Raw genomic sequence first — 11,235 nt, forward strand, 5'->3', positions numbered from 1 at the left:
TGACCTGCAGTGTGGGCAGTTCGGACTGGAAAAGGGGGTTTTAAATACAGGCTTACTGGATCATGTCACTTTCAGGCAAGAGAGAAGCCATGCCTTTATGGAAGCCTCAAGCGTAATGCAACACTGCGCAGTGGAGGGGGCGAGCAGTCGCCCGCCCTTCCCTGTCTGCAGCAGCAGAGCCCCCAATTCTCAAGGGGGCGATCCCAAACCCTTGCCTTCACATTGGAATGTTCCCTAAAAAGCCTGGGGCCTCTTATCTGAAAGGCTTTGAAAGGGAGTGAGCGTGGGGAAGGGGGGGGAGGCCTGTGGGTGTCTCTCTTGCCTGAGGAGTTGGAGGTGCTTGCAGAAAAGCCAGGCCATTTTCGCTCCGGCGGCCACTCCGGCGTGGGGCTAGCTTGGGTTAGACACATGCATACACACACCATAGAGCTCTGCTTTCCCGTAGCAGCTGCTGCCTCTGCCTCTGCCTCTCCCGCCTCAGCCTCTCTGCCCGGCACACACACAGGTTCAGATTTGCGCGCTGTTTCAATCCTTGATGACGTGTCTCCGTTACGAGCCAATAGGAAGCGGGCTCTGGTCAGGACAATGGGAGGGAGCCCGCCAATGAGCGAGCGCGGTGAGTTGGCGGTAGCCAATGGGAGCAGCGCTGCCTGGAGAGTAATGTTACAGAACGGAGAGAGTGAGGAGGCTGCGTCTGGCTCGCGCTCTCACAGCCATTGCAGTACATTGAGCTCCATAGAGACAGCGCCGGGGCAAGTAAGAGCCGGACGGGCACTGGGCTACTCTGTGCGGCGCTGAGGGTGAGTCTGGGGCAGCGCCGCGGCGGGGAGAGCGCCCCGAGCAGCTCGGAAACCCGCGCGGGAGCCGGATCCCCGCGGCCCGGAGCCGGCGGGTCAGGATTCACACAAAGGCAAATGAGGGGGGATCGTGGGGGGAACTGCGTACGGACAGGAGCCTTTTTCCCGGGCGCTTGGACCCTGCCCGGCGACGGGAGCCCGCGGACCCGTAGCCCCCTCGGGCTGCTGGGGACCCCGAACCCCACGAGTTTTTTTTTTTAATCTCAGCGCGGAAATTTTTTTTTTCAATTTCAAAAAAAATTTAAATATCTGTATTTTTTGGTGTTGGGGGGCTGGTGGCCGGTGTGCGCGGAGCGCGGGGTAGGGACGGGAAGACCGCGCTTGAGGCGGCGAGGGCGCGGGGCTCGGGAGGCTCAGTCTAAGCTGCTTACAGTGCATTGCATTAGCCATTGCTGCAGATAGAGCCCCAGACGCCGCCGCCGCCGAGCGAGCTCCCCAGCCTGACGGGGCGGGGGCGGCCGGGGCTCGGCCGGGCTGGGGGGTAAGGGCGGTTGAGGGGTGGGGGTGACGGCGATGCGGGGATCCCCCTCCCCGCGCCCCCTTCTCCCCGGGGCGCGGCGCGGCGCGGGGGGGAGAGGCGCCGCTGCGCTCGCTGTAATATGGCTGACTCCAGCTCGGCGCTGCTGGCTGGAGAGAAAACAAGGCGGGCGAGAGCCAGAGCTAGGGGGAGCTGGCTGGGCGCACCAGGTCCGAGGCAACTTTTTTTTCCCTCCCCCCCTTACACAGCCCCGTGTTTTCCGTGCGGGGGCGGCCGGGGGACCGCGGGATTGGGGGGAGGCAGGCGGGCGGCGGCTCCGGTGGGGAGGGGTAGGCGCCCTTTCCCGGGGTGCGAAGGCGCCCCCCCCACCCCAAGTGCTAGCTGTGGGTCTGGAGGGGCCGCGCCCCCCCCCACGCTCCTCCCCCTCGTCCTTTCCCCCTCCCCCTGCCTGTAATGGCTGAGTGTGCGCCAGAGCGCACCGCGCACTCCTCCCCCTCCCCTTTTTTCCCCTCCCTCTCTCACTCTCGGTCTCCCACACTCACACACACACACACGCACGCACACACAAAGGGAAGGAGCCATATTCTCGCTCTCACTCTCGCCCTCTCGGCGGCGCAGGCGAGGAAGACGAGCAGCGGCCATTCCGTGCACGCCGCGCCGCCGGGTACACACGCACCCTCACGCGCCACGCGGGGCCCCGCGGCCCGATTCGTCCCCCCTCCCAGCCCCCCACCCCTACTCTCCCTCCTTTTCCCCGCCCCCGCTTAAAGCGCGGGCTTCGGGCGGAGCCAGACCCCATTTCGAGTGGGGACTTTTGCTCTATGGCGCACGACGGACGCTTCATACAAAATGGGGGGGGCGGGAAGGAGGAGGAGGAAAGAGAGTGGCCGCCGCCCCCCAGGGCCTGCTCGGGCCGCCGCGCGCACGCGGAGCGATCCCGGAGGTGGGCCGGCGGCCGAGCGGAGCGGCGGCGCGCGGGGTCGCGGCCCGGGCCGGGGTCCCGTCACCCTTCCCGGGGGGGGGGGGGAGCACACGTGGCGCCGGGGCAGCCCTGGCTTCTTTAAGAAATGAGATAATGTGTTAGGGCTCTTTGATGCCTCCGGTTACTCCGCCCCCACCCCCCCTTGCCAGCACTTCCCAGCAAAGTTTAGAAGAGGTGTGGGGGCAAGTGCAAAGTGGCGGGAAACCGGTGTGCCCCGCGTGCCCTCCCCTCCTCCCTTCTAATTAGCTGTACAAAGATGTTTATATAGCCACTGGTTTAAATGGGGGGAAGTTTAAAAAAAAAACCTGCAGTACTGGCTGGAATGGTTCGTCAGCCCCTAAACCTTGTTTACTCAGAGAAACTTCAAACCGGACGCGTTTAGTCAGAGCAGAAATCCGCCTCTTGGGCAAATGGAGCCTCCTGCCCACGGGAGCCCCACGAGTGCCCCGGCTTTGGGCAGTGTGCACTCCTCTGTCCGGGAGCAAAGTTTAGTACAAAGGGGAGGAGAAGTCAGTGTTGTTAAATAGGGATTGAGAAACCCTCGACGGAATCGAGGCAAAGAACTTTCCATGCACTAGAACGGCTTGTTTTCAAACCATTAGATTTTGTACTTCATCTAAGATTGTCTTAATTTGTGTTTAAGATGAAAAATCCCCAATGTGAATATAAAATGTAGCTAATATCTACAAAATAGTAAACTTGGCTCTATATACATTATAGAGAGAGTATATTTGCTTTGTCGACACTTAAGGTGTGAGAACCACTGCTGGATTAGCTGTCAGCGCAGTTGGGACTTTGAGAATGGAATCCCCTTAGGACAGTGCATACAACCATTTTAAATACTTGTGCTTCTCTTCCTGAGCAGTTAAAATGCTATATTCTTTGGCTTTCTTGTGTTAACTTTCAGCATCAGGTATATTGGAAACAAGTTGAGCCACAGTCTGCCTAGCTTTTTCAGAAAGAACATTGAATATCCAAGCCAATAGCTGATTTTAATCATTTTATTTATTGACTTTTCAAAAAGAGGTAACTGGAGGTTTTAGATGATTATGTCTTTTGTGTTTTTAAGGAAAGTAATCCAAAATGGGCAAAGGTGATCCTAAGAAGCCGAGAGGGAAAATGTCTTCATATGCCTTCTTCGTGCAAACTTGCCGGGAGGAACACAAGAAGAAGCACCCAGATGCTTCTGTGAACTTCTCAGAATTTTCTAAAAAATGCTCAGAAAGGTGGAAGGTAAGAGTAGCTGATGAATTAAGAAATTATAGGAATTCAGTAGCAAAATCCAAAATGCCATCAATCCCTGCCTGTAGTACTGTGTTTTATGGCAGACTGGTACTAGGAAAGACTGATTTGATTGCTAACAGACCTTTGAAAAGTACTCTTTGTATATGTAATATAATGGGGGGTTTGAGTTTGGTTATTTCGGGGTCATCCACAAGTCTGTTACAAGTCTGGATGATTAATAAAGTTAATCATGGATATTCCTACTCAATTTAATATGGTTTGAAAGATTTTTTAGTTTCTGTTTGGTTAAACCAGTACATTCTTTTATAGACAATGTCTGCTAAAGAGAAAGGGAAATTTGAGGACATGGCAAAAGCTGATAAGGTTCGTTATGAAAGAGAAATGAAAACCTACATACCACCTAAAGGAGAAACAAAAAAGAAGTTTAAGGATCCCAATGCACCGAAGAGGCCTCCGTAAGTGCTCCTTGTTTTTTCTCCCTGAAGAAATACCTAGCCTGGTGCCTTCAGGTTAGCCTTTTTTAAAGAGCTCAAGTTGTGAGTTCAGGGTGTTAGTCATATTTCTAAACTAATAGTGGCTTGCATGGCATTTTGAGATTTTTCTTTGTGTCTGACAAACGTTAAGCACTTAAACTATATGCAAAGCAGGTGACAGATAAATTAGCCATGGTCTTTCCCTTCAGGACTGTCACAAAAGTTAAAGACCATGGGGCATACCTTTGATTATGAAGGCGACTTGGTTCCTTGCTTGATTATGAACTTTGAAAGAACTTTAAAATTTTTTTGATTTGCAATGCCACATGTTTTGTTACCATGTAAACTTACAATCTTTGAATTTCTAATTTTAACGTTGAACTTCTCTTTTTAGTTCGGCATTTTTCTTATTCTGTTCTGAGTATCGTCCAAAAATCAAAGGGGAGCATCCTGGTCTTTCTATTGGAGATGTGGCAAAAAAATTGGGAGAAATGTGGAATAATACTGCTGCAGATGACAAGCAACCTTATGAAAAGAAGGCAGCTAAGCTGAAGGAAAAATACGAAAAGGTAATGAGTTATAAGCGTTAGAAGCAGTTTCCAGGTGTAATTTGGGGGTATAATAAAGTAGATAATTAGATTTAGGATTTTTCATGTTCACCTCATTTATGGTTAAATTGCTCTCCAAGTTAAAAGAACTTAAAGGTGTGGTGCAGTTTTTACATCCAATTTTCTGTTTGGGGCAAACATTAGTAGCAGATCTCATTTAGAAATATACTATAAATCTGACTTCTGATTAGTTATTTGAAATTAGAAAAAGCTCAGAAAGTCGGTTTTCTACGGTTTGTCAAGCCCTGATTATAACATTGACAATGTGCTGTAGTTTCCCAGCATTTGACTGCCCAATATCTAGTTTTATGTTACCAAATATTAGAACTCAGAAAGTGCCTGTAATAAGTGTAACCTAAAGTGTCAGACATGAAAGTTATATGTTGATATAAAGCCTAGGGAATTTTTTCCCCACTTTTTTGTGTATGCATGTTAAAGGAAATATTTTTTATTCTGGAGTCTGGTTTGGCCTGTTTAATAATCAATGTATTTGTTAATTTGTCATAAAACATTTCTTCAAGTTTTGAATGGTCTGGTTATATAGATTAGGGTCTTGGAGTTATAGAGACCAGAAGAGTGATTTTTTTGCATTCAGAAGGTGGCAGTGTCTACCCTTTAATCAAAGTCCCTATGCATTTCTTGTTTTTAATAAACTGCAGTTAGAATGCTTACATAATTGCACTTCAGTGAGGCATAGCAGTTGCAAATATTAGACCATGTGATTCTGATGGGTTGTGGATGGCTAATTATAATTATCTCGAAAATGTATTTTTTACATTAATTTCTTGAGGGCTTGGTTATTTATAGAGTTGCAGTGCATCTCTAAATACCAAACTAGGAGTAATGGTTATAAATCTTTTTCTTTCCCCTTTCCCTCTTATTTCTATTATTCCTCCACCTCCCCCCCAAAAAAAAAACACACTTTACAGGATATTGCTGCATACCGGGCTAAAGGAAAACCTGATGTCGGTAAAAAGGGAGGAGTTGTCAAGGCTGAGAAGAGCAAGAAAAAGAAGGAAGAGGAGGAAGATGAGGAAGATGAAGAAGACGAGGAGGAGGATGAAGAAGATGATGAGGAGGATGAAGAAGATGATGATGACGATGAATAAGTTGGTTCTAGAGCAGTTTTTTTCTTGTCTATAAAGCATTTAACCCCCCTGTACACAACTCACTCCTTTTAAAGAAAAAAAAAATTGAAATGTAAGGCTGTGTAAGATTTGTTTTTAAACTGTACAGTGTCTTTTTTTGTATAGTTAACACACTACCGAATGTGTCTTTAGATAGCCCTGTCCTTTAGTGGTATTTTCAATAGCCACTAACCTTGCCTGGTACAGTATGGGGGTTGTAAATTGGCATGGAAATTTAAAGCAGGTTCTTGTTGGTGCACAGCACAAATTAGTATATATGGGGATGTAGTTCATTTTCATCTTCAGTTGTCTTTGATGCAGCATATGAAATAATTGTTGTTCTGTTAACTGAATACCACTCTGTAATTGCAAAAACAAAAAAATTGCAGCTGTTTTGTTGACATTCTGAATGCTTCTAAGTAAATACAATTTTTTTTATTAGTATTGTTGTCCTTTTCATAGGTGCCCTTAAATCATAACTTTTCTTTTTGAGGGGAAGCTCGTCTTTGCTTTTGTATGCCCATTTGGGATCACATGAATCATTACAAAGTTTTCATCTTTTCATATAGTTAGCCGATAAAAAGCTTTGATCTACACACCCTGCATAATTGTGATGGGGTAATAAAAGTTGTATAGAAACAATTTTCTTCCGTAACTGGAAATCAAAAGTTACCAGTTAATAAACTCAAATTTCATATAGTACAGTATTCTATCCAATGACAACATTTACCAAGTGGAGAATATAGAAATTTGCAGCATGGAACTATTTGAGTGAAACGTACTAAAATTCTGTCCTTGAAGGAACAGTAGAAGGGTATATTCTAATCTTTATGTGGGGAATATACATTCATAATTTCATTACTATGTAACTGAAGTTATGTTTTGATTCCCATCCTTCAAAAGAGCTGAGAATGTACCCCAAAAGCGTGAGTTGAAAATACAAGACTGCCATCATTAATCTTTGGCAGCAGACTTACTGAAGGCTAAGTAGGCTTATAGTATGAAGAACTGGCAGTGAATGGCCCCTTGGGAAACTTGAAATTCTATATGGTACCATTTATGACTATGTAAATCTAGATTTGATTTGTCAGTTGAAGATAAAATTATAAAGGTCTCAGTTAATAAAACTGAGGCATGATCTTCCCATTAAGGTTTATATTAAAATTGTAGTATTTGACCCTGTATAAATAAAATAGACCTTGATGGGAAATACACTTAAAATTTGGCATTAAGGTAAAATGTAGACCAAGTGTCTGATTTGATCAAAATTTTTTTCCCTTCCAAAACCAAAGCTAACAATGTATTCATTAAAACTGACCATTTATATGTTTACCTGCTTACCATTTTGGGGGACAATTTGGCAATTTTGTGGTTTTGAAATTATGGTTCTCTTAAGTGCCAGTGTTTTAAAATAGCGTTCTTGTAATTTTACACGCTTTTGTGATGGAGTACTGTTTTGTTATACAATTTTGACTTTCAGATTCTAATTTCAGTTTTGCGTTTGTTTATGTATAATTTCAGGAGGAATACTGAACATCTGAATCCTGGATGATACTAATAAACTAATAATTGCAGAGGTTTTAAATATTTAGTTAAATGGCTTTCACTTAATATCCTAAGATTTTATTAAATATATTTTAAATACTTTGTTTCAAATAAGATTTGCCACTGAAGAATTGTTTCTAAAAATAGAGTTAGGATAGATAAAACATTAAAATCTCTGCCTTTAAAAAATTGCAATTGAAACATGTTCAGTATAAAAACTCAAAAGCATATTTCACTGATTTCTTCTGAACTTCAGAACTGATAAGTGAGATTATGTCCTTATTTAAGTTAGGGACAGCAGCACTGATTTTCCCCCCTCTCCCTGCCAAATGTAGGTTTCAACACATGGTCTTCACCAAAATGGAAAAGTGTGATTTTTTTCCATCAGAGTCGTGTTGGATCACTGAGAATGGTTGACATGCCCATATAACTTAAATTTAACGAAGTTGTGTTTTGGTCAGTAGATCAAGTAATCCCTGCACTCATTTTATGTGTTGTACCCCTGAGGCTGGCCAAGGTTTATAAAGGAGGTAGGACTTTTATTACATTAGGTGTGTAGTGGACTTCTTGGAGTAGAAACATGAGTTTATATTCCTTAATTTTGTTTTTCGGCATCTCTAATCAATACATTTTATATGGTTAAAATGAATTTGATTTGACCTGGTAAATTGTTTTAGATGGCATGTGACTGCTATTCCTAAGCATTTGAGATGAGAATTTAAAGCAAAGCTTTTCTTGGCAACGTAGTTAAACTGGCATTTTAGATTAGGGAGCAAAACATCGAATAGGCCTCCTTAATATTAAGTTGACCTCTAACTTTAGTATAATTTAAGGTGGAAAAAACCTGATTAGGCAGAATTTTCACCTGGTCTGAATAACGTAAATTTTAATCTATAATTAACACTTAGGGATCTCTGCAGTTCAATGATAACACATTCATAATTGCCTTGCACTAGCATCATAAAGTCTTCTGAACCAAATATTAAATTATGTTCAGTATCATTTTATTAATTTTATTGTACTACACAGCTCTTTTAAAATAACATGATTCTCATTGACCAGAATGAGAACATCCTACTTCCCAGGTGTTATAAATGAGAGGTCACTCTACCTTGTAATTTGCTTCAGCCATCTCTATTAGGGATACTATTTGGCAGGTTTCTGTAGCTTGATGATATTAGAATACAAGAAGGAAATCCAAGTGTCTTGGGTTACATTTACTTGAGTAGTCAACTACTGAGATACAGAAACAGCTTCATTATAAAAAATTCCAGTACCTCAGTTTCTGAATTAACCAGCCAGACTGAAATAGTGCAGCCACAGGGTCATGCTCAAATATAACAGACTGAATCATGTTAATTAGGGGACCATCAACCACTGCAACTCACCTTTCCACTGTCCAGATTGTTTTCTTGTAGCAAATAATGTTTGAAATAAGCCATTAACTGAAAATTTAGGACATTTAGTTTTTTTTTTGTAATGGCTTGTTTTGCCACATCAATGAAAAATACATGTGTTCCAGATCTTTGGATCTTTGCTCTGTACCATTCTCGTACAACCTTTCAAATGCCTTTTGTTTTTTTAAGATTTACATCTATCTTCCCTTGGGTCTTCACTAAAAAACAACAAATTCATTTTTCCTTATTCCCCTTTTAGCAGCAAAAATGTGAATGATCATGTTAGCACTTAGTACATACAACTTGGGAAATTCCCTGGGCATAAGCCAAAGAGCATGCAGTGGAGGAAGAATGAGGTAAAATGTTGCTCTTACAGAAGCAGCTACTAAGGTTAGGTCTACTATCCACAAAACAAGTTCTTAACCTTTTTTCTTTCATAGCATTCTTTGGTCAACTAGTGGAGCCTCTAGACCCCTTTTTCAGAATGTTTTAAGTGCACAAAATCTAAGATTACTAATAAAACATTGTTCTACAATCATCAAAATAAATTCATGGACCCCAAGTTAAGAATCCTCCCTGCCTAGATTAGTATCAAATCTTCCAGATAATTTTCAGTGTGGAGAACCAGTTAGTACCAGGAAATGTTTCTCAACTGTACCAAAATTTGGCCCTCATTTATCGAGCACCTGTGGATTGGGAAATAAGTAAAGGAAATTTGGAATAATTTGAGGCTGGTGTATATGTATGTAAGCTTGTATTTCATAGAACATCTAAGTTACTTAGGCCTGTAGGATGGGGGATAGTAAAGTGCTAGGTTTGGTATTCCAGGAGACCACAGACTGAAATCAAGGCTCAAACATTTAACTCTGTGACCAGTCATTTAGCTTCTGTTAGTTTACTCAAATGCAAAATAAAGGTACTAATTATAGCACCTACCTCACAGGGTGGTAGTGAAGCTCAGACTAGGTGATGTATATATAAAGTGCATTTGCTGTATAAATGTTATTACAGACACCAGAGTCCAGCCGTGGCCAGAAAACCAGTCATCAAAACAGGAAAAGCATCGTAAAGAGCTGTAGGTATACTGTCTTTAAAGTTTATCAGAATGTCCCAAGTCTGGCTTAATGGTTTTATTATGCCAGTAGACTGATGGTGTGTAGAATAGTTGATGTGATGCTTTAGTTTTATTTATATCTTGTTTTTATAGTCCTTATGTATTCATTTCTTTTTCCTCTTTTGGTGAGGCAATTGGGTTTAAGTGACTTGCCCAGAGTTACATAGCTAGTGAGTATTGAATGTCTGAGACCACATTTGAACTCAGGTCTTCCTGACTCCAGAGTCAGTACTCTATCCGCTGTGCCAGCTAGCTGCCCTGTATTCATTTCAAACAGCCATTGTAGTACATTGAACTGACAGCCAAAATCCTTAGTAATTCATTATGAAAAAGATCTTAAATACTATCCTATCTTCATTTCAAGGGGAAGTAATGGAGTTTGATGAGGGACAAATTATTCTAGAGGAGGTGGTTTGAATCCTAAATTCAAGTGAATTGGGGGGGGGGGTTGAATTCAAAGAACCAGTAAATTTCAATGGCTCCAAGACATTGTGAATAGTATGACTAAAATTTGCTGCATTAGGAAAGGTCATCACTTTGCTGCTTGGATGCTTTGGGGTGAAATGTAACCCCATTATAACCCCAATTATATTTATAGGCTTTAATGTGTAATTAAGTGGGGCTCCTTTGAATTACAGAGTATAATTGTGGGCTTTGCTATATTTTCATTTTATTGGGTTTTAATCAGCTACTGTCATGAAATGTTTTAAACTCAGATTAGAACTCTTACATAGTGAACTAAACTGCCCTAAAACTGAATGAGAATTCAGTACAGTACAAGTAGAACAAGTTAGTAGGAGATTTAGTAAACCTAATGTAAAAAGTGACTGACTGGAACCTCCAGGAGCAGAGAAGGCCTGAAATTCAGTCACAGGGATTGCTTTTCACTCACTGAGGAGCAGAGCAACAGGTCAATAGGAGGAACACAGGTTAAGAAAACAAATAGTAACTGTTCAACCTGGGGTGGGGGGGTAGTCCTCACTCTCTATGTCTTTAGGAGATTACATTCCCTTACATTCCTTCCCTTGCCCAATGTTGTGCAGAAGAGGAAATACAAAAGTCTTTTCTGGACCAAGGGCATAAATATGTGGAATACGAGCAAAGGCCCCCCTACAGCCTAGGTCAAGAGGTGGACAAGCAGCCCTATTTTCCGCTAGGAGAAACTTCACATTATAGCAGGAATTCTGAACCTGGAATTCATGGTGAGATTTCAGGGATCTGTGAACTTCAATTGGGAAAAAAAATGACATCTTCACTTGAATATAATTGGTAATATGATTTTGACAAGGTGTCCAGAGTCCATTGACACAAGATTAGAAATCCCTGAGTTAGAGAGAATTTTGGTGCAATATCTGGTAGTAGGATCATAGTTTTGGATTTGGAAGGGAACATTTAGCTCCCCCTCCCTT

General features: G+C 42.8%; 1 protein-coding gene across 2 annotated transcripts; it reads left to right on the forward strand.

Moving 5' to 3' along the window:
* Positions 1-655: 655 nt before the first annotated feature.
* Positions 656-6,211, forward strand: HMGB1 (high mobility group box 1). 2 transcript variants are annotated; one of them, XM_020997186.2, is made up of 5 exons: positions 656-800; positions 3,387-3,550; positions 3,872-4,017; positions 4,430-4,604; positions 5,573-6,211. In XM_020997186.2, exons 2-5 carry the CDS (start codon positions 3,401-3,403, stop codon positions 5,750-5,752), a joined length of 651 nt encoding a protein of 216 aa, XP_020852845.1. In that variant the 5' UTR covers positions 656-800; positions 3,387-3,400; the 3' UTR covers positions 5,753-6,211. The 2 variants fall into 2 exon arrangements, with proteins under 2 accessions (XP_020852845.1, XP_020852846.1); XM_020997187.2 differs by lacking the exon at positions 656-800 and adding an exon at positions 1,901-1,999.
* Positions 6,212-11,235: the final 5,024 nt, after the last annotated feature.

This window comes from Phascolarctos cinereus, unplaced genomic scaffold (assembly GCF_003287225.1).
Source record: "Phascolarctos cinereus isolate Bilbo 61053 unplaced genomic scaffold, phaCin_HiC Scaffold_726;HRSCAF=1367, whole genome shotgun sequence".
Classification (NCBI taxonomy): Eukaryota; Metazoa; Chordata; class Mammalia; order Diprotodontia; family Phascolarctidae; genus Phascolarctos; species Phascolarctos cinereus.